This window comes from Chroicocephalus ridibundus, chromosome 20, assembly GCF_963924245.1.
Source record: "Chroicocephalus ridibundus chromosome 20, bChrRid1.1, whole genome shotgun sequence".
Lineage (NCBI taxonomy): Eukaryota > Metazoa > Chordata > Aves > Charadriiformes > Laridae > Chroicocephalus > Chroicocephalus ridibundus.
Window position 1 is genome coordinate 3,983,788 of NC_086303.1, and position 22,228 is coordinate 4,006,015.

At 60.6% G+C, this 22,228-nt stretch overlaps 1 protein-coding gene across 1 annotated transcript; it reads left to right on the plus strand.

Annotated features, from left to right (window-relative positions):
• Positions 1 to 1,691: 1,691 nt before the first annotated feature.
• Positions 1,692 to 20,062, plus strand: MDFI (MyoD family inhibitor). Its single transcript, XM_063356575.1, has 4 exons — positions 1,692 to 1,879; positions 14,141 to 14,335; positions 18,266 to 18,520; positions 18,897 to 20,062. Exons 1-4 carry the CDS (start codon positions 1,810 to 1,812, stop codon positions 19,151 to 19,153), a joined length of 777 nt encoding a protein of 258 aa, XP_063212645.1. The 5' UTR covers positions 1,692 to 1,809; the 3' UTR covers positions 19,154 to 20,062.
• Positions 20,063 to 22,228: the final 2,166 nt, after the last annotated feature.

Consider the following 22,228-nt stretch of genomic DNA (forward strand, 5'->3'; position numbering starts at 1 on the left):
GCGTGGCACTGCATGGCCCTGCACCCCACACTGCTCCCCACGCTGCTCCCCACGCACCCACCGCTGCCCAGGCAGCGAGCGCTGGGGGCTCTGTCCCTGTTTTCCGTGACGTGCGGGACAGCAGGGTGGGCAGGACGGCGCTGGCTGGTTCTCGGCAGCAGGGTTTTAGGGCTGCCGTAGGACGCAGGCAGGAACACTCCTCCTGGAAGGATTATTGAAGGCACAAACCACAGTGACACATTGGCTTTAATACAGACCTATTCTCGAGGTCTTGCACGACCCTCTCCATCTCCCTGGCCCCGGGCTGGAGCTTTCAGAAGGGTCCCAAGCACATTGGGTCCCTCCAGACCCGTTTTGTGCCCCAGGCCACCTCATTTCCCCCTCCCGACCCGTTTCCTTTACATGTGGCCGCGGTGGTGACGTCTCAGCACCTTCCCCTTATCCCTCGCCGCAATAAATGCTCCACCACCGCGTAGGAGACGGCCCCGATGGCAGCCGGGGTACGGATGGCATCACCAGGCAGGGAAGAAGCAGGACCTGGGGAGTCACCCAGGGCTGTCCCATGGATTCAGCCCTGCTCTGGGAACCCGGAGCCATAGCACTGGATTGCAAAATCGAGACGTCACCCAGACCCTCAGTGTGTCCGGGAAGCAGTGACTGAGGGAAGTGCCTGTGACCCCCCCAACCCCCCCGTGCCACTGGCTGGTTCACGCTGGCGGCAGCGTGGCTCCAGCCCAGCTCCGGCGCGATTACAGCCTGGTTTGGTACACTTTGCAATGCTGGGGCTTTTTAAAATGCAAGAAAACACAGCAGCGTTATAAAAACAAAACAAAACAAAACTTTGAACATGTGCCGCCGGGTCCTGCATGAAGCTCTGCACGAGGACGGATCCTCATGGGGATCCTGCAGGGACAACAGCGCCGGAGCAAACACGGCGAACCCTGGCTTGTCCCACTTGGGAAGTGCTGATACTGCTTGAAAACATGGTTTCACGCTGTCGATGACAGCAGTGACGCCGCCACCTCCGATCCCAGCACCTCCGGGCGTCGCCCCGAGGAACCCAACCTCATTTACCAGTTGGGGAAACTGAGGCAGGGAGGGGTGCGGGAGGCAGAGGCTTTTCCCCAGGACGCGCCGGAACAAAAGCACCCTCTTTTCGCTTCCCCGCCCGGGCGCAGTGCGGGCAGGCTGGGGCACCCACCCGAGGGTCCCCGGCACAGCCGGGTGGTGGGAGTTTCCCAGATCCACTAATTCCCACTATTCCCGCCCCCCCCCCCCCCGTTTATTTTGGAGGGGGGTAGGGGGGGAAACCCAACACTGAGCCGAAAGCTCCATCCCAATTTCGAGGCTGGCCCTGGGAGCCCAGCAACCTCTGCCTGCCCTGCGCCTCTCCCCTCCCCGGCTCTGCTCCAGCCCCCAAAAAGAAACTTTTCCTCCCCCCTCCAGCTCGGCGGAGCGCGGCGGCCGCGGCCGCTTGTTTGTTTGTTCTCGCAGCCTTTTTTTTTTTTTTTTTTTTTTTAATTTTTTTTTTTTTAAGGCATTGAGGGAAGGGAAAAAAAAACCCAACCAAAAAAAAAAAAAAAAACAAAAACAACAAACCACCCAACCCAAACCCAACCCCGCGCCCCCGACCGGCTCATTACCGGTCGCCGGAGCGGCGGGGCCGGGAGGCGGCGGCGGCGGGGCCGGGGGATGCGCGGCGGGGGCGGCCCCAGGTGAGCCCCCGGGGCGGGGGGGGGGGAACGGGGCGGCGGGGCCGGCGGTGGCCCGCAGTCAGCCCTCTGTCCCCGCCGCAGCCGCCCCTCTCCGATGTCCCAGGCCAGCAGCCACCGGCCGAGCCGCCCGGAGCCCCGCCGAGCCGAGCCGGCCCCGCCGCCAGGTACGGGGTCTGCTGCCGGGGCGCGGGGGGAGTGAGGGGGGGGGGGGCTGCACGGCTGGGGGGCAGTGGGGCACACACATGTGTGCATGGCTGGGGGGGAGTTGGGGGGGGTGTTTGGGAGGGGGAGTGAGTGGGGAGGCTGCACGGCTGGGGGGGGGCAGTGGGGCACACACGTGTGTATGGGGGGGGAGTGAGTGGGGGGCTGCATGGCTGGGGGGGGGACAGTGGGGCACGCACATGTGCGTGCATGGCTGCGGGGGGGATCGGGGGGGTGTATGGGGGGGAGTGATTGGGGGGCTGCACGGCTGGGGCGGCCGTGAGGGGGCTGTGTGTGCGCATGGCTGGGGGGAGTGGGGGGGGACGTGTGTGTGGGAGTGATTGGGGGGCTGCACGGCTGGGGGGGGTAGAGGGGGGCTGTGTGTGTGCATGGCTGGGGGGGTGTGCACGGCTGGCGGGGGCAGCGGGGGTGTGTGTGGGGGAGTGAGTGAGAGTGTGCATGGCTGGGGGGGCAGCTGGAGGGAAATGAGTGGGGGGTGCATGGCTGGGGGGGGCTGTGTGTGTGCATGGCCGGGGGTGGTGTGCATGGCTGGGGGGGCAGTGGGGTGGGGTGTGGGTGTGCACGACTTGGGGGGGCAGTGGGGGGAGTGTGTGTGTATGGGGGGGGAGTGAGTGAGGGGCTGCAAGGCTGGGGGGCGGGGGGGACAGTGAGGGGGGTGTGTATGGATGGGGGGAGTGGGTGGGTAGGGGTGCAGCGCTGGGGTGTGTGTACACGCCTGGGGGGTCCCGGGGCGGGGGGGGGCAATGTGTGTGTGTGGCTCTAGGGGTGTGTGTACCGCTGGGCCGGGAGTGCGTGGCTGGGGAATATATATATATATATATTTATATGTGTGTGTGCTGGGGGAATGTATGTACGTGACTGTGTGTGTGTGCAAGGCTGGGGGGGGGGCTGTGCATAGCTGGGGGGGTTGTGGGTGCACGACTTGGGGGTGCATTGCTGGAGACGGCGGAGTGTGTGTGCGTGGCTGGGTGGGGGGGGGCAGTGGGTGGACAGCAGGGGGGTGCCTGGCTGGAGGGGGCGGGGGGGGGGGGGGTGTATGGTGGAGTGTGTGCACGGCTCGGGGCGGGGGGGGACCCTGAGTGCGTGTCCGGGAAGGCCTGAACGTGTGTGTGTGTGTGCGGTTGTGTATAGCGGAGTGTGCGTTTGTACCCCTGGCTGCGTGTGTATGCATGTGTGTGCGTGTGTATGCATGTGTGTGCGTGCGTGTGTATGCATGTGTGTGCGTGTGCGTGCGTGTGCGCGTGTGCCTGGCGTGCTGCGAGCGCAGCTGATGCAGACCGGCCCGGGGGGAGTTCGCAGCACAAACTTCGCAGAAGTTTCTGTAATTCGGCCAAGCGCACGGGGACAGCCGGGGCGCGGGGCCAGCCCGCGCTGAACTGGTTAAGCCAACCCCCCCCCCCCCCCCCGAGGATGGGTGTAAGGGGCTGGGGGCTGTTCTGCACCCCGAGGGGGCAGTGGGTTGGTGGTGGAGCCCCTTCCCCACCCCACAAAGACTCCCCTGGGGTTCTTGGGTGGGATGTGGCTGGGGGGGGACAGGATCAGGCTGCGGAGAAGCGGATGGAAAAGTTTTGGGGACTCTCACTGTTTTCCCTGGGGCAGAGCTGAGCCCCTCGCTTCTCCGGGCACTGCAGTGGCTCCGCCTGGGTGTCCCGCGGCAGTCGGTCCCCGCCGAGGTTCACGTGCATAAACTCTATTAAAAATCCCGATGCGAGAGGCGAAAACGCGGGAGCAGGAAGCTGATGGCGAGAAGCAAAACACCCCGTTGTGGGTGCTGTGGGAGCAGACACAAAAGGAGCCAAATCCACGCCGGGATCAGCTCCCCGCGCGCTCCGAAGGCAGCGGGCTGAGTGGCAGGAGCTGTGCCGGGCAGGGTGATGCACAGAAACCCAGCTCACACAGCTGGATCTCGCTCTCCCCTTGTTGGCTTTAGCCCGGAACACAGCTGGGCCCAAGTTTCAGAGAATACATCCTCTTGTTCTCTTCCCTCTGCTTTTCCAGCTGGATGCTGCAGGCTCCACTTCCCGGCTGAACTCTTCCCGGGGCCGGGGCAGCTGCAGGGGCTCCGTGGAGCTCATTTCCCTGCGTTTCCCTGCGTTTCCCTCCGTTCTCTTTCCTTCCCAGGTGGGAAACGGTGAACTCTTGGTGCACGGCCCTAGTGGAAAAGAGCTTTTGCACTGGGACTTGCCACCAGCCTGGGTTAGGAGGAGCGCCGTGCACTCCTGTAAGATCAAGTGTGGGTTGTTTCAAAAAGTAGTTTAGAAGTGGGTTAAATGCCTCGGGAAAAAAAAATGTCCTTGCATCTTTTCCGCATTCCCAGCCTCTGGCCGCACAGGAGCGGTGTGTAGGTAGAGCAGGGATCAGCCTCCCGGTCGTACCGGTGTCCTGGGCAGGAGCGGTGGGACCCGGACGAGGTCTTGGTTCCCCGAGGGCATCCCTGCGTGCTCGTGATGGAGGGGTGTCACCTCCACCCCAAAGCAGCCCCTAACCCACCCTCCTCCTCCCCAGCTCCTCCCGGAGGGGAGCGTGGACCCGGGGTGGGGGAACTGGAGCAGAGCTGGACCAAATTTGCCTCCCTTAGACCTCAGCGTGCAAAGCTGGGGGGGGGACAAGGGGGTCTCCAGGACACCCTCGATTTCCATCTACGCAGGCTGCAGGGGCCAAAATTTGCACCGAGAGAATCTCCCTGCCCTCTCCCAGAGGGCAGCTTCCCGGTTGCGTGTCTTGAGCTTTGAATTCTTGCTCGCATCTTTCTTTCTTTCTTTGATTTTTTTTTTTCTTTTTTTTTTTTCTTTTGGTGGGCGATGAATGGACAGGGTCCGGTTTGTCTTTCGTGCTTCTCTGGCCTCGTGGCGTTTCGGTGCCGAGCCATTATCGCTTGGGCAGCGTCCAGGGGCTCTGTCACGCACCGCAGAGCCTGGGAATTGTTTTTTTGGGTTTTTTCTTGGTTTTGTTGTGGTTTTGTTTTTTTTTTTTTTTTTTGCTGGACTCCCTTTCCGATGCTTTGCAAATGAGACCGGCTAATTTGGTACCGCCGAGCCTGTGAAATAAATGGGGAAACTGAGGCGCCGGCGTGGTTTGGCCCAAGGCAATGCGTCATGGGCAGGGTTGGGTTGGCATTGCTGCGCGTGGTCCTCTTTCCCAGTCTGAGACGAAGCCCGTTTCCTGGAATTTGTTTCTTGACATCTCTGGAGATGGGCCCGGTGCCATCGCAGCCTCCTCTTGCCCGGGGCGGGGGGGGACGGGCACGTTCCAAACCAAAGCCTTGAAATAGCCACAGGTAGTTTGCAGAGGAGCCTGAGAGAGAAGAGCCAATTGTCTGCTGGGATGTGGGGTATAATTATTTTTTGGAGGAATTAACAGAAAACAGGAGAAAACCAGAAAGCCCTTGGGCTGATGGGATTATTTTTGTCCTTCCTTCCCTTCGCAGGGAGGAAGAGGAGGGGGAACAGGGCCGGCAGGAGAAGGGCTTTCCTTATGGGAAGCGAACAGCTGTGAAGATGCTGGAGGCAAATCTGTCTCCAGAAGCAAAACCTTTCCCTGGGGTTTGGCTGTGCTCATTCCCACCTCCCTCCTTCCCCTTCCCAGCACGACATCTGCTGCGTGGGGCCACCACCATGTCCCCCCTCTGTGTGTCCTCCCCCTTCTGTGTGTCCCCCCACCCTGCTCGGCCGCAGGCGCCGGCAGCTCCGCGGCTCTTTGCTTGTAGCGGGGCAGGGACGGGGACGCTCACACGCGTTATTTTTATTTTTTTTCCTTTAATTCTTTCTGCCTGTTCCCAAGGAGTTTGCCCCGAGGTGGAACAGGAGGCAGAAAGCTGTTGTGTGCGAGAAGCTCTGCCTCACTCCCCCCAAATTCTGGGCTCCGGCTGCTTGCGCGAGGATGCTGCCGCCCCCCGCGGGGTCCTGAGCACCCACGGGTGCCCCCAGCAGGGAGACCAGGCGGGACTCAGTGCCGCCATCCCTCGGGTACCCGCTACTGGGACCTTCTCCTGCTCTGGGAAGGGGCAGAAATAGAGGCAACCCCCTCCAAGGTCAAAATAAAAAGGGCTTTTTCTTCTCTTAGCACTGATTTAAATGCAACCGGTGGCCCATTTGCACGCAGACATCCTCTAAGCGCGAAGGAGCCAAAATGAAAAGCCCTAAAAGACACAAAATTCCTTATTTTTTTTTTTTTTACCCCGCATAAAGACTTTTTGCACCAAAAAAATTTCCGTTTTCTTTCAAAGTTTCTCCTCTGCTCGTGAAAATGCTTGATTTTTTTTTCTTTTTCTTTTCTTTGAACAACAGCAAAACTCAAAAAAAAAACCAAAAAACCAACCCTAAACCCACCAAACAAAAAAAAAAAAGAGGCAGATTTCTGGCTTTTTTCAAATGTTTCTGGTTTTGAGCAAAACAAAGCCGGCCCTTCGGGGCTGTGCCGCTTGCCACCCCAGCGTCCCGCTCCAGCTCCTAATTGAATTTCCTTGGAAAGCGCCTGCTCGAGTCTTATTACTTGCAGAAACCCGTGCTGTCCTCTGGCTGTTTTCTGTAGTTTTCCTGATTATTTTTTTCCCCAGCGCTCCGCTTTGCTGGGGCCGTGCCCTGCGCAGCCTCCCGCGGGATGGGTACCAGCAGCCTCCCCTGGGATGCGGGGTTTGGTGTGGGATGGAGCCACATCGGTCCCTCCCGGTGCCGGCAGCCCCTTCCCGTGTCTCCCCCGCCACCGGGTGCCACGCTTGGGTTGTACTGGTGGAAAAGAGCTATTGCGTAGCAGCAGGGATGGGGTAATTGGGGTTTTTTTTGCCCAAATCCCATTTTTTTTAGGCTTCAGACCCATCACTGTTTGATTTTCAGCTGGGTTTTGGGTGCTTGATTCGGGGGAAGGTCCCCCCTCGCTCCGGTGACATCCCGCTGTCCTTCCACCGGTGCATCCCCAGCTCTGCGATGGGGCGGATCAGGCAGCAGCTTTGGGAATCACTTTCACCCCAGTCCTGTCCTCTTTTGGGGTGCTCCCGGTGGCTGCTCGGGAGGCTCCCAGCGCCGGCTCCTTCCCCCGTGCCTGCGGCAGGGATGATGCTCGCCCAGTTCGGCCGCTTTCAGCGCCAGGGCTTTGGGCTGCCGGCACGGCGCGGTCCCCGGCAGCGGCTGCACCTTTGCGGGGCGAGGAAATGGGTCGACTCGCTGGCTCCAGGAGCAATTACTCGTTCCACCTGAATGGCTTCCTCCTTGGCCGGCCTTGCCGCCCGCCTTCAGCGAGCAGGCCTGCCGCTGCCCCGCGAGCCGTGCCCTGACCTTTGCAGAAGAGCTCGTTTTCACTCACCCCAGCCCCATTCAGGCCACGTTGCAGCTCCTCCGAAGCTTCTTTGGGGTCTGTGCTTAAAGAAAACCCCGACCTACCGAGCATTGACGCCAGCGGGGAAGCTGAGCACCGGGACCGCAAAGCTTTGGGCTCCGTCGCCGTGGGATGTTGCATTGGGCAAAATCCCTTTTACGTGCCTCAGTTTCCCCGCCGGGCTGAGCGGCGATAAGGCTCCGTTTCGCGACAGCTTAGAGCTGCAGCCGTGCTAATGTAAAATACATGGAGATCGGGTAACGTGTGATGGGCACTGGCTTAAGACTGTAGGCTGAGTAGATCTCCGGATGAAAGGTGCTGCATAAGTGCAAATTATTATTCTTGTTAATAATGATGTCCACCAGCTCACATTTATCTGCTCTTCAATTAACTTTTTTTAAGGACTCTTAGCAGGTTAGAAAGACACAAATTTTCCCTGGCAGAACCTGTGCTGGTTTGACCCCGTAAGGTTACGCAATTACTGTACCGGCATGGTCCTTAATTAGACTCTCCATAATTTTCCCCAGCACAGCTGTGTGGCTCCTTGCTCTGTAATTCCCAGAATCTCCTTGGATCTGATAGGCATTGCGTTAGCTGCTTTCCAGGCTTCAAGGATAATTGCTTGTCCTTAAGGACACCCGGGATGTCGCAGGACCTCCTCTTGCGTCCTTCTTTCGTTTCTGTCTGACCAGCCCCGGGGTTTATCCTGTGCTGGGGAGCGCCGAGCCGGCACGGTGCTCCTCAGAGTCAGTGAAAGTTGACTCAATGTCTTTGACCCTTTGTTTTTCCCCATCGTTTTTCTCCGTTCCTTGGCCCCGTGGTGCGTTTGGGATGTTGTGTGTTGCACTTTGGTTTAGGCAGAGCCCAGGCCTGACGCCGGGAGATGGGCTCGCCTGGCAGCGTGGGGGCAGAAACCTGGTCCTGATGGGTCTGGTTTGGGTCCTGGGCCAAGTGGTGTCATCCTGTGTCTCCAGTTTAGGCTTAGAGATTCCTTCTTGCACCTGCAATCCCAAATACTGACTTAATAGATGTATGTTAAACACATCCTTGCTGCGTAAGGAATAGCTCCTCATCATTGCCGCGGTGACCGAGGTGCTGCTTCTTGCAGGGATTTTTATTTCTTATTGTCCCTGAAACCCCTTCTGGAGGGTTTTGCCCCCACCCTGATGTCCTTGCTCTGGGGTCGGAGCAATTCTTCCTGGGGGTTGCTTTGTGCCCGCTTTGCAGGAGCGGGCTGGGTGAAGGAGGACCTTTGGGCGATGGGATTTGTAGGGACACCTTGGCACGGGGTCTGCGCCCCAAACCTGGACTCGGGGTTTTGTCGCCAGAGGAGCTTTTAGCAGAGGTCGAACTCCGAACGCGGGCAGACTGGGTAAACGCTGGTCCTGGCCTGTCTGGCCAGCCCGAAATTCCTCTCTTCCTACCCACCCAATGGCTATAAATAACAAATAATAACAACTCCCAGGCTGGCAAGCTATTTGGGGTTTTGTGGGTTTTTTTGCTTTGTTTTGCCTTTTTTTTTTTTTTTTTTTTTTTTTTGCATTTAGGAAGTAACTTTTCATAGAAACCAATATTTTTTTGACCAGATTCTTCATTGTCCCAGGACTGAACTGTTTATCCAAAGCAATGCCCAGGTGAGCAGAGAGCCGCTGGGGCAAATGCTTTCCGGGAGGGATGCGAAGCTGTCCTGGATGCGTCCCGGGAAAGCTCAGGAGCTCGGGATGTTTCTCCCCCTTCTCCTCCCACCTTCCTTTTCCTTTCCCTGAATATCCTAGAATCTGAAAATGCTTCAGTGCATTAATTTCAGACTGAATGTAAATAAGCCATTTGGGCTTTTTCCCAGTTGAGCAAACTTTCAAACCAGAATTTTGCTTTCCTCTCCTCCAGCCCTGGCTCCTGGGATTGGAAGGATTTGCTTCGGTGCTGTCTCTTCTGCGCTTGAAACCACTTAATCAAGCTCTAAAATATCCCTCGACTGGGTCAGGCAGGCACCTGATTGGGCCAGGCAGCGCGGACGGGGAAACCAAGGGAGATTACACGCTCATTTTATCTGCATAAAAGAGATTAGAAAGCTCCCAAACTAAATACTGCTGCCAGGTAGCGTGTTGTTAATGGCAAACGCCTCGTTGGACTCTCTCTGTTTGTGTCTCCATCCAACATTGTCTGGGCCCCGACCAGCCATTCCTGAGGGATTAAAGGGAGAGGGAAAGAGGGACGGGAGACTCCTGAGCATCTCCACCTCGGCGGGAGTCGTGACCCACGGCATTAGATTTGGATGGTCTGCAGGTCCAGAATAGCTCGGATGCGGATCCAGATGTGTCGAGATGCTTCTCCCTCCCTTTTGCAGTGGGTTGACACCCCCTAACCCAGACACGCTGCCTGCTAAAGTGTGGGGGGGCTGCTCCTGAGCTCCCTGGTCCAAGCCCTTCCTTAGCCACTGTGTGTTGGAGACATTTTTCTCTCCCGTTGCTGCCGTGCAGCAGCGGTGATGGGCACAGGCCGTGCCCGTGAGGTGTCCATCCATCTCCTGCCACCAGATTCCTTCCTCTTTAGCACTTGGATAGAAGAAGGGCAGATAAATCGGAGATCCCCAGCAGCCAGATCCTCTGCTGCACGAAGGTACAGCTCAAGAAAGCGGAGCAGGAGCCATGGGGGAACCTGGGTGGGTTTGACCCCAAAGCATGGCTCCTCCGGCTTTGCATCTTCTCACGTTCCACCTTCTCAGCTGGGGGTCTGGGCAGCATCTTCCCACATTCCACCTTCCCCGTTGGGGGTCTGGGCACCACAACGGGCTGCAGAGGAGGAAACCGGCAGGTCCCTGTGAGCCGTAGGACGCTGTGGCCATGCTGCCGGCGCCGCGGCTCTTGTTTGTGCTGCTGGAGAAGCTCTGCCCCATCCCGGCCGAGCTGCGGACGCGCTGCTGTCCCCTTTTGTTTGTCCAGGGGATGGGTCAGCTCAGTCCTGCAAACTCATCAGGAAAACTGATGAGAAAATGAGAAAACTCATCTGGTGGTTGCCCCAGAAGCTCCTGCAGTCACCAGTGACGCCAAGTGGGTCCTTTCCCACAGCCGGAGGGATGTTTTGTACATTTGACTTGGCAGGAGTATTGCAAAATACACGGTTAAAGCCCACGGAACCTTACAGCTTCTTTATATCTTTCCTCTCCTCCCTCCTTTTTTCTCAACTCTTGCGGTGCTTGGTGGACTTCGGAGCTCAGTGGTGTCTTGGGACTTTTACGACAGGCGGATTTGGACTTTGTAAATGGAGAGGAGAGTCAGAAAACTTGACCCGTGTGCATCTCCTGGGCTTGGCAACCAGGAGGCAAAGAAAAGTAGCTCCACGTCTATCAGCTTTCTAATCTGTTGTACCTTACGGCAGCGCTGTGATTTATGGAAGCCTGGCTTATTATTTTTAAATGCCTTATTATCTCTGTTCTCATACACAAAACATGCGAGCCGCTCACCCTGTGCCACGTTACCTTCATTTCTCCCTTGTATTTTAGAAAAGGTGGTGCAGACTGGGGGGGCAAGCCCTGGGCTCTCATCCCAGGGCGTTTCTCCACCACGTGATGAGCGTTTGCCCCGCGTGGGAAAGAGCTGGGGGTGCAGCTGCCATGGGGATGCCAGCGGGGAAGGGGATGGATGTCCCATCCCGAGGGCTGGCTCTCCTTAGGGCTTCGGCTGTGTTTTGCCCAGGCTTGTGATTGCTTTCAAACCCGGCAGATTTAGGTCAAGCCTGGTCTTGTTCTGGCGGCAGCGGGCGATAGCAGGGGAGGGAAGGAGCCGGTCCCTGCCCTGGTGGCAGCAGGGACAGGGGGCACCCAGGGTTGGGCTTCACCTTGCCGGGGACCCCCTGCCAGACCCCAGTGATGGGGGGGATGGAGCTGCTCCTCCCCGCGCCTCTGTCCCCGCTCACCCTCTGCTCAGCTGAGCGTGGTCTGGGGAGCAGGAACCCCTCTCTCGGGGGCTTTGCGCCCCAAAGCGTGTGTTTGGAGGAGCAATGGGGACATGCAGCCAAGGGGGCAGGGCCATGTGTCCCATCCGTGTCCCCGTCCCGGTCTGTAAGAGGTGCTGAGCAGTGTGAGCACCCCTGGGAGCAGGGGCTGGGGGGTATTTAAAGGAGGAGAGGGAGCTGCGGGACGAGCCTGTGCCCCAGAGCTCTGCCAGTGCCGGCGTCTGTCTGTCCGTCTCTCCCCGTGCTGTCAGGGGTGATGGTCCTTGGGTGCCTTTTGCCAGGCTTGGTTGAGAGCCGCTGTGCGTTTCCCTGTGCCTTCCCACTGCATTTCCCCGTGGCTCGGAAGGTGCCTGGGAAGTGGCCAGCCCCAGCAGGGAGCCGTGGGGCAGGAGCCTGTTTGGGGCAGGGTTTGTGCTGAGCCCACACCGTGTCCGGCTGCCCCCAGCCCTGCCCCGGGGTCAGGCTGTGACCACGATGGCAGACACAGCCCTTCTCCATCTCGCTCCTGGGGGACACCGTGCACTTGGGGGTCTGCGCCGTCTGTACGCTCCCCAGGGACGTGTAGCACCAGGGCAGAGAGGCTGTATAAGGCAGGGGAAGGACCAGCCTACCCAAATTTCTCTCCCATCTATTTTTGTCTCTCTTCTGGCCAGCTTGTTCCAGTGGGAGTTAATTTAATTGCCATCTTCCTCCCTGCATCGCTGCGGTTGTGTGTGAGACCTCTTGTTGTGCAGGGTAATTATATGGGTGAAGTGGACACGGCAAAAAAGAGCCTTGTCTCGATAGTCGGCGGAGCGGCACGCTCGCCATCCGTCCGGCCCGGTGCCACTGCTTCCTCGCGGAGCTCAGGGTCTCAACAGACCGTCCTCCTCAGCCCCTCAGGAACGGGCATGGAAGGGGCAGGAGATGCGATGGAGGCGGCCGTGGCAGAGGCGGGGATCAGCTTGAGCTCTCCCCATGCCCAGGGCAGCTGCCGGCCCCTCTCCCCCTGCAGGACTTGATTTTCCAGCTCTTATTCCCCAGTGTAATCACTCGCTGCGGAGAGGAGCGGCGTCCACGGGGGCAAGAGCAGGGCAGGGGATCTGGCGATGATGGGGCTGCTCTGGGCGACCCCAGAGTCTCGGCTGTTGAATTTTAAGGCCTGAGCACACTTGGGAGTCTCCTAGCAGAAGCTGGAGCATCTTCCCCGTGGCTCAGGCCCCTTCTCGGGGACCAGGCAGGAGCTGCACCGGCCACCTTTGACTCAGGGCTTCGTCCAGAGCTCCCCGGCCATCAGGGCTTTCGTGTCTGGCTTTAACAGGCTTTAGATGAAGCACTGACTAAATGCCGTAGGTCTGACTCAGGCCGGTCCAGGTTGGGACATGACAGAGGACGTGGATGCAGCAACATGCGGTTATTATTCACCTATACGCCACACCTACGCGCAGACACCTATAGGTATCTGCTCTCTTCTCCTCTCTGTTTTGCCCTGGGCTTTCACGGGGGCATGGGAATGAGTTTTTGCCTGTCTTGGGCTCACATACTCCCACTCCGCTGTGCAAAATCCAGCTGGAGCTGCTGAATTGCCCTTGGTTGAGCCCCAAAATCGCCCTGCCGGCAGGAGCATCCCGCAGGAAAGCAGAGACCCGCAAGCGGGGCTTTGCATTGAGATGAGCTTTCCTTCCTCACGAACCCCATGTTGCAGGAGCTCCGGTACCCCGGGGCTGGATCAGCATCCTCGGGAGGGTGGAGAGGATGGTCCTGTGGGGTAACTGAGGCAGGCGGAGGAGGATGTGGGGAGTAGCGCAGCTGGGAGCTGAGCCAGCATCGCTCCAGGTTGGTTGCAGCCCCTCCGCAGTGTGTCCAGGCTCCTGCCGACCCCGGGGTGCGGATGCAGCCCTCCGCCTCCCGTGTAGGGCCTCTTGTTATGGTCCCTCTAATTATACGTGTGAGGTCTGCCCGCCTTCCTCCCCGGCTCCTGCTTGTAGGACTTCTTGTTATATCGAGTATAATGAAGAGTCCGAGGTCTCTCTCCCCCCTACCCGCCCTTGCCTGCCTGCGTGTAGGACCTCTTGTTATAGCCGGGGAAATTGCGGGTCTTTGGTCTCCCTCCCTTCGCCCAAGCTATAATTTAGTTTTATATAAAGTGCGGTCCAGCCCCTGTTGTGCAAGCGGTTGCTATTCCGGGTTCCGGGGAGAGGGATGGAGCGGCGAGGAGGGGGCTCGCGGTGGGTGGGGGAGCGTAGCATCACACTGAGCACCCCGCAGCCCCCTGGGTACCCCACAGCCCCCCTGGACACCCCGGCATTGGGGAGCAGCCAGCCCCCAGCCCGCAGCGCTGGCTCTGTGGGAGGTGGTTGTGCCTTCTCCTCGCTGGGTTTCTGCAGGGGGGTGTGTGGCATTGGGGTTTATCCCCACGGGGAATAACACGGCTCTTATTTTGGGTTTTGCTTGCCCCCTCGAGGGGGTCCCGCGGGGGCTGCTCCTGTCCCCGAGCAAGCAGGAACGTGAGGGGAGGTGGCAGCCAGCTCCGGCAGGGAAGACAGTGGCCCTTTCATGGGAAGCGGGGGGATGAAAAATCCAGCTTGAACCGCTGAGTGTAACCAGATCCCTTGGCTTTTTAGAGAAGGAATGTGGGACCTCGGGAAGGTTTTTGGGAGGGTGCTGCCGAACCGCTGGCGTTGCAGCGGGGTGAGCGGCTGCGGAGTGATGCCCGTCCCCAGCAAAAATCCCTCACGGTGCTCCAGCTCTTCCCCCAGCCGTACTCTGGGCTCCAGAAGCAGCAGGGGCGGCTGGGTTTGGCTCATGCCCAAAATCAGAGTCCCAAAGCACCGCCCGGTGCCCCTCGCAGCGGCTGGGGATGTGCTGTGGGGTTGCTGTGGGTTGGGGTGATCGGGGGGGCTCTGCCCGCAGCTCGTTGCACCCCGGGGTGCTCAGCCCCAGCCCCGTTTCTCTTGCAGAGGCGGGTGAGACCTCGCGCCCTTCGCCCAGGCAGACGCCAGCGGCCCCCCCGGCAGAGCCCCGGCCGGCCCCTCGCCCCGCTGCCGGCCCTGCGGCGCCGAAGAAGGAGAAACCCCTGGAAGATGATGAGTCCCAAAAAGTCCTGACGAAGGGCCCCCGTCCCGAGCTCGCAGGTGCTCCCGAAGCTGTGACATGTGAGTTTTTCCCTCCGCGGCGTCACGTGCGGCTCCGGACACCTCCGGGTGTCCGTGCTTTGGGCTGCTGCCATCTCATCAGTAACAGGGCTCATTAGAAAGGCGGGTGGCCATGAAGGGGAGCCATCTCCTCCTCGCTCTGCTCTCCCCCACACCAAAGCAAAAGGCTTTAACCGAGCGTGAGTCACTGGGAGCTGGGGAAAGTGAAGGGTGGCATCAAGCAGCACCACGATGCCTCTCGCTGTCCTCGTCCTTGGAACCGGCTGGAGGCAGAGGGGGAGGAGGGCAGGTGACTGGACAAGCTCTTGGTTGTGTTGGGGTCCTGCTGGGATGCCGTGGTGGGAAGAGGGACCAGCCCCTGGGGGAAGGAGCCGGCTGCTGGCGTGGAGCATCCCCCAAATCCACAGCGGGAGAGAGGAGACCCCCCGGCAGAATGGGCTGCGTGGTCACGGGGAGCGAAACAGGCGTTTGCTGGAGCAAAGGGAGATGGCTCCCGCTGGGACAGCTCTTGCCTTGGTGTATCCAGGGCAAGGGTGAGGCTGGTGCAAAGCCGGAACGAGCCGGGGCCGGGATGGGCTGTCCGTGCTGGGGATCTGGTTTTGCTGGAGGCAGTGGTGAAGCCGAGCAGCACCTCCCCATTTCTGCTGCTGCAGACCTGCCTGTGTGTGTGTCCCCCCCCGGCCGTGAGAAATACCGGGGTGGGGTAGGAGCAGAGGTGGGGGCCGGGGTGCCCTTGCTCCCTTTCCCATCGCAGGAGCGGGAGAGAGGAGCTGGCAGACGTGGGAGAGCGGGGGCCAGGCTCTCCTGGAGTCACGCCGTCCAGCCTTTCCCTGGCCCCCAGCCCTGGATCCGAGGGTTTTGCTCCCCGGCTGCCCCTTACACACGCAGCCATCCCCTTTTAGTTGGATGCGAGCGCGCAGCTTTCCCTTCCAAGGGGCGTAAAGTGGATGGATGCTTCCCAACGGGGAGAGGGAGGGTGGGAACGAGGTTGCAGGCGGGGTGGGAAGGAGGGGGGGAGGGGGGGAACGGCAAAATCCAGGCACTCCTGACGGCGTACGTGGAGCGAGGAGAGCGCACGTTTCCTCGACCAGAGCTCGAGCGGAGCGTCTGGGAGCTGGGCCGGCTGCCCACAGACATTCTGCACCTCTGAGTCACGCCGCAGCCTGCTGCACCCTGCGTGGCGCGGCCCCGCGCAGCCCCCTCCCCAGCCCACCCCCCCCCCCGGGGATAGCCCCCCACGGGTCCTGAGGCTGGCAGCAACGTGGCCACCTGCATCCAGGCTTGCCTGGCTGCTGGGTGCAGGGAACCCCCCCCTCCTTCCCTTCTCCTCCCCGGGAAACAGGGTTCAGCTCCCTGCCGGGCATCGCCTCCAGCATCCTTTGCTTTGCAGCCCCCTCCCCACTGCTATGGGGGGGGACCTTCATCACTTGTGTGGGGCAAATCCCCCCCTTGGCATTACCTGGGGAACACAGGTAGGCTCCCCCATGGAAAGGCGAATGGGGGTGATGCCCCCTTGATGCTGGCATTTTTTTGACAGCCTGGGACCGGCAAGGTCAGGAGGGACGGGGCAGCAAGGGGCTGTCGGGGGTAGGGACGTGTCCTTTGCCAGGATCAGCCCCCCCGAGGCTCAGCGCTGCCAGCTGAAGCTGCCGCGGTTCTTAAATAAGTCAGTCTTTGGTAGCTGGGGAGCAACCGAAGCGGGGATTGTGGGTTTGGGGCTCCGGGTATTGAGTTTCAGCCGAGCAGCAGATTCCACTCAGGCAGCCCCAAAGGGCTGGTTTGGCCAAGCCCTGGTTAGCGGCTCGGGGAAAACGACCTTCTGGTGACCGGGGGGGGGTGGGGGGGGGCTCACAGCGGGGCGAGCACTGCTGGGCAGCCATCCGCCGAGCCCCGGTGATGCTGCCACCGGGGAACCTGAGCTGGGCCAGCACCGCGGCTGTGCCGGGGACACCGTGGCTGGAGGTGGGGGGTTACCTCGGGTGTAACTGATGCAAAATGAGCGTCCAGGAGGTGTTTGGTGGTTGAAGAGCTCAAAGCCGGTGCTTTCCCCCAAAGCCCTGGTTTCCCACCTGGGTGGTGGTGAACAGATGTGGTGGGGGCTGTCGGGTGGGCTGGTCCCCCCAGCTCCTGCCCTGACACCCGTGCTTGTTAGGGATTTTTATACATTGCTCCCCCTCAGCCCCATATTGAAGACGTCTCTTTTAGAAGAGCTTTGGGCTCCTGTGAGTTGAACGTTCTCCTAAAAAATGGAAGCTATTTTTCTTAACTTGGGGGGGGGGGGGAGTGGGGGCGTGGATTGCTGGCTGCCTCTCCCTGCCACTCGCTGGAGCCGGAGCGTGATTTTGATTTACAAACAGTTTAATCTGAGGAATGCAGTGAAATGGAGAAAGCCAAAGTGAGCGGGCTGCACGCCGCTGCAAACCCCTGGACAAACCCAGCACTCGAAGCTGCAGAGTATTTGCCACCGTCGGACGCTGCTGGGGACACCGCGGTCACCCACCGGCTCGGTGCTGGCTCGGTGCGTGCAGGTTGAGGGCACTGGAGGAGAGTCCATGGGGAGCCAACACCCCAGGAGGTTTTTTTTGGGGGGACACTACCCATTTTATCCCAGACCTGTTTTCCATTTTTCCTTTCAGCCCTTCTCCCACCTCTCCTGCTTCCAGCCCGTTCTTCTCGCTCAGCTCCGGCTATTTTAAGTTCCCTTCCCAGCGTGCGTCAAAGACGCAGCGTTTCACCCAAGCACCGGGTAAAAACCTTCCTGCGTGGTCTGAGCCCAGCTCAGCCGGGCAGAGCCGGGCGCTGGGTCCGTGCGCTTGTATTTTTTTAACCTCCCATTTATTTTATTTTCGCCGGCGAGGGCGGGTGCAGGACAGGGACCGCCTGTGCCCCTGCACCCCGTGGGTCCCCCCGCACAGAAAGCAGCTCCTGTTCCCCGGCAGCTGGAGGTGCCTTTGCCCTCGAGCCTCTCGCTTGAATCATCCCTTGTTTACTGCCGCGGGAGAGGAAAATCAAAGTTTGGCCAAAGCACCATCAGGCAGGGTTTAATTTGTGGCTTCGATTGGTGTTGTTGCAAGGGGGGGATGGATGCTCGAATGCCCCCCTCCCTTGTGCTGGGTTTCCAGCACTGCCCCCCCTGCAGAAGGACAGCAGCCTGGGGACGTGGTGCCGGGCGGGAGCGAAGGGCTGAGTGGTGCCGCTGGCTCCGGCAGCGTCCCGGCGGGGCCGCTGGCCTCTCTCACGGCTGCAGCGTGCGAGGGCTGGAGGGAGGCGCAGACAGAGCAGATCTTTATTCTCCTCCTGCAGAAAAGTTCAGCCAGAGGCCTGGGAGCCCTTTAGTTGAGCGGCCAATTCTTGCGGTCCTGGGGAGATGAGCAGCCTGGCTCTCCGGTGGCACTTCCATCTTCTCTGGCTTTACGGAGGGCGAAGGGTATGGCCTGGAGCTCCGTCTGGCAGCTCAGTGCCCTGGGATGGTGGCTCTCAGCTGGAAGCAGCCACAGGCTCTTCTCTTCCCCACTTGGCAGGAGGCGAGCCTGCCTTGCCGTGTCTCTGCACCCACTCTGGTCAGCCTCAGGGACTTTGTCCCTCCTGCCCGTGCCAGCAATGCTGGGACCCCGGGAGACCTCCTCCTCCAGGTCCTGTGCTGAGTTTTGCCAATTGCAGCACGTTCTTCTTGACAAGTCTTTATTTGTTGCTCTTTTTTTCATCCCTTCCTCTGTCTCCCCTCCAGCCATTTCTTCTGCATCTCCTTTTCCATCTCCATCCTCTTGGACCATTCATCTGTTAGCATCACTTCTTCCCAGCCATGAGACCACCCCAGGTCCGGCTGGGGACCAAGTTCCTGCGGTGGCAGGGGACCGGGCACATGTTTCTCCCCCAGCAGAGCCCTGCAGGGAGGGCTCAGAGGGGGTAACGTGCTGTTCTCCCCCCCAGGCCAGCCCCAGGTGCGAGCAGCCCCGCAGTCCCCCAGCCCCTGCACCCACCTGCTGCAGAACGGCGCCGGGCGGGGGCCCGATCCAGGCGGTGCCAACGGGGAGGCGGGGAACGGGGTCTTCCGCCCCCTCCCCAGCACCCAGAAGCCTCACCGAAAGCTGCAGTCGCACCACTCCATCAACAGCCAGAGCAGCAAGAAGAGCAAGGGCAGCTCCAAGTCGGCCTCTTCCCACATCCCTATTGAGGCGCAAGAAGGTACTGGCTGTCCCCAGGGCAAGGGGGTCCCTTTCCAGCCACTCTCCTCCTGCCCCGCATCCCTTGGGGGTCTCTCATGTAGCATCCTTCCAGCCCACCGGGACCCCCGGACCTGGGCGCCAGCCGAGCTCCCCTTCTGCAGGGTGGGTGCTGAGCGGGGTCATCTCGTGTAGTCCAAAATTGGTCTCTCTTGGGGTCTGGGCATGCCGCAGGCAGCTGGGCATGTCACTGGCTGCTGAGGGAGGCCCCTGGTTCCCCAGTCCCTCTTCCTGTCCCTTCCATTAATTCCTGAGGGAGATTTTCCACCCTTACGGGGATGGGCATCCACCTGCTGGGTGCTGTCTCACCTGCCCGCTCTCTGGCCGTTCCTCTGCAGACTGCTGCGTCCACTGCATCCTCTCCTGCCTCTTCTGCGAGTTCCTGACCCTCTGCAACATCGTGCTGGACTGTGCCACCTGCGGCTCCTGCACCTCCGAGGACTCCTGCATCTGCTGCTGCTGCTGCAACTCGGGCGAGTGCGCGGACTGCGACCTGCCCTGCGACATGGACTGCGGCATCATCGACGCTTGCTGCGAGTCGGCCGACTGCCTGGAGATCTGCATGGAGTGCTGCGGGCTCTGCTTCTCCTCCTGAGGGGCCGCACTCGGCGGGGGGAGACCAGGAGCGGGTCCCCCCCCAGGCTCTCCAGCAGCATCCGAGGGTCCGGCTGGTCCCTGAGCTGGTGTGAAACGCCGAAAGACGGAGCCTGGAGAAGGAGGAGAGCGATATCCCCCCGTTGCGAACTCATCCTCGGAGCCGGTGAGCCGGGCTCGGATCCTGCCTGGGGAAGGGTGAATCCGTAGGGCTGCAGGGGCTCCGGGGACGGCCGGCATCCCGGCACGCTCTACCTCTTCCCCGCACGGGACCGGTTCGCCGAGGATCGCGGGAGTCTCCTGCCACCTGAGCCGAGAGCAGGAGCGACCGCGTCCCACAGAGCCCGCGGGTGCCACCCTGGGGTCCCTGCGTGGGGGACAGCTGCTGCCACCACTGGGGCCACCCCAGGACAGTGCTGTGGTTTACACAGGGGTGGCACGGAGCATCCTTCCCCCGCTCCGGGACACTTCCAAGGCTGGGCGCAGTACGGAGCCTTGCTCCCCACCGGGCGCCGGGAGATGCCGAAGCCTTTGGCCAGGCTGCGGGGTCCTGAGCCGTGGGACGTATCCTGGCAGCCCCTTCCCTTCCTGGGTGCTGAGCTCGGCAGCCAAGTGCAATACACGCAGCCTGCTCCCCACCCCGGTTCAACAGCCAGGAAGAAGCTTTTTCTTCACCGGTCCCTGCAGCAGGGTGGCAGCCGGGGGCCGGGGCAGCTGGGGAGAGCCTGGAGCCGTATCAAGCTGTTACCGACCCCACGTGTGTCCGGGGGGGGGCCGTGGGGCATGGACGCTTGGTTGGTGCCAAATGACCCCCAGCAGTTGTTGGCCCCATCCCGTCACCCCAGGGACAGGGCTCGTGGCGGGGTGAGGGTGGCAAACGCCCCATTGAAGGGCTGGGGAGACGGGGAGGGAAGTGTCACAGTATTTTAATTTTTTTGCCCCTTCCATTTGTTACTGTAAATAAAGGTCTTTCTTCATTTCTGACCGACGGCTGCCCCATCCTGTGCTCCGCAGGGCGCTCCCAGGGGACTCGCAGCCACGCTGCACCCCCCGTCCTGTTCCCAGCTGCAGGCACGGGGCGCAGATGCCGCAGGGCTCCTTTGGCCTTGGGGACATGGGACAGACAGCTCAGTGACAGCCCCAGCGTGCTCCTGCTTTGGTTCTTGTGCCAGGAGAGGAAATGCAAGAGGAATCCCTGTCCTTCACTCCGGGGACCGGTGGAGGTCCGGGTGTGCCTGTCACCGGCTCCCTGCCCTGCCACGGCACAAATCCTTGCCCCATTGCAGCACCGTCCCTTGCTCCGGGACCCACGAAGCTGCTCCGTCTGCCCCAAGGACAATGACTTCCTTAAAGGAGAAAATAAACGATGCAATTTCCCGGCTGGGGTGGGCACAGGCTGCCTGGGGTTGGCGTGAGGCTGCGGGAGCTGGCAGCCCACCGAATCCGGGTGGCCTGGGCACTCCTGCTGCCAGCCCTGCCATAGCGCCACCGACCGTGCCATGCCGTGCCGTGCCGTGCCGGGATGTGCAGGTAAGAGACCGTCACCCCCCCTCCAAGCATCACTGCCCCTTGGGGGGGCTCCGCCATCCTGGCGAGGCTGCTGCCTGGGCTGAAGTTGAAGGAGGAGGGAAAAATACTTAAAAAATCGAGGCCAAATGGGTCAGTTGGTCACGGCGACACGGGCTGGTTTGGGATCTGGGCTGCCTGCCCTCCGGCGCTGCCGCTCAGCCGGGAAACCTATTTTTAGTGGTGAGCTAAAGGCGGTCGGAGCCCGGCGCAAGTGCATGGAGGGGAAGAGGATGGTACGGGCAGCCTTCCTCCACCCCACGCACGGCGGGGAGGGCTCGGGGTGGTGGATCGGGATTTTTAGGCCTTATCCTGGCACAGCCTCTCGGGCTGAGCCCCGGCGCAGGGATCCGAGAGGGGGAATCACGTCATTGCCCACCGAAGGATGGACGGGACTGGGGCCCCATCCGGCACTCGGTGGGAGCTTTTCCACGGGCTCCGGCTGAGGCTCCGCTCCAAACCCTTTGCATCCTTGGCAAGGAGGGACGGAGGCGCTGGCCTTCCCCAGCCTGGCCTCACTTGTGGTGCTAATTAGGGAGGTTGGAGCTGGCAGGGCTGCTCTCTCCCTACCAGCCGCAGTAACGAGCGCTGCTGGAGCTGCTTAATGGGGAACAGATTCCCCCGGTGCAGGAGGGCCCTGCGGGCTGGCCGTGCCGTGCGTGCTTGTGTCCTGGTGTGGGGAGGGGGTGGCACACCCCCCAGGCACCTCACTTTCTCCTCCCCTTTGGCTCCAGCTTTTTTACCGCTGCTCCCGAGGGAGCGGGTCCCCGCGGAGCCGCTCTGTCCGTCCGCCACGGCTTGAAACTCATGGGTGAAGCCGAGCGGGGAGGCGGGGAGCGGAGCTGGGCCCTTCGCGGAGCATGATGTACTGCTGAATGTATGCGATATTCACGCCTACGAGTGTACTTTAGTCATGGCTGCCTTCGGAAAAGGCGAATAAAATAAAATAGCAGTCGCCGGCGCAGGGCTACCCGAAAGCACAGCTCAGCCCTGCAGAGTGATGCTCTGCAAACCCAGCCTCAGCGAGGTCCCACCTTCTCCACCGGTTGTTCAGGGCTGGGAAGGGGCAAAGCCAGATTTTTTTCAGCCCTTACCCCAAGCCCAGGGCACATTCACCGCCCTGAGCAGTGCTGGCTGCTCGGCTCATGTCCTGGGTGCCCCTAAAAATCACAGGGATGGTTCTGGGATGTGGGAATGATAGACCAAAGCAGGGAATGATGGAGGAGAGCAACCCAAGTCCGTGGAAAGGGCTGAAAAAGCAAAGTTCAAGCTGCCTTCTGGATGCAAGCTGATGCTGGCCATCCACTGTACAACCCATGGGGGAAGGCAAGAGTTAAACCCTCCTGCCTGGGAATTAATTAACAACAGATGTGCTTGGTTTTAACTAATTACTCTCCTGCCAGCACTTGGTTTTTACGGTTCCCTCGGAAGCCTCTCAGAGCTGGGAGCCATCACACCATGGATGCTGGTCCCACAGGCTGGGCTGTGCTGGGCACCGGCCGCTCGCCTG

Bases quoted from the DNA above. Each gene is read 5' to 3' on its own strand.
- MDFI (XM_063356575.1), top strand. From the start codon at position 1,810: ATGTCCCAGGCCAGCAGCCACCGGCCGAGCCGCCCGGAGCCCCGCCGA. The intron at 14,336-18,265 runs GTGAGTTTTTCC...TCTCCCCCCCAG, and splicing joins TGCTCCCGAAGCTGTGACAT to GCCAGCCCCAGGTGCGAGCA. The intron at 18,521-18,896 runs GTACTGGCTGTC...GTTCCTCTGCAG, and splicing joins CCCTATTGAGGCGCAAGAAG to ACTGCTGCGTCCACTGCATC.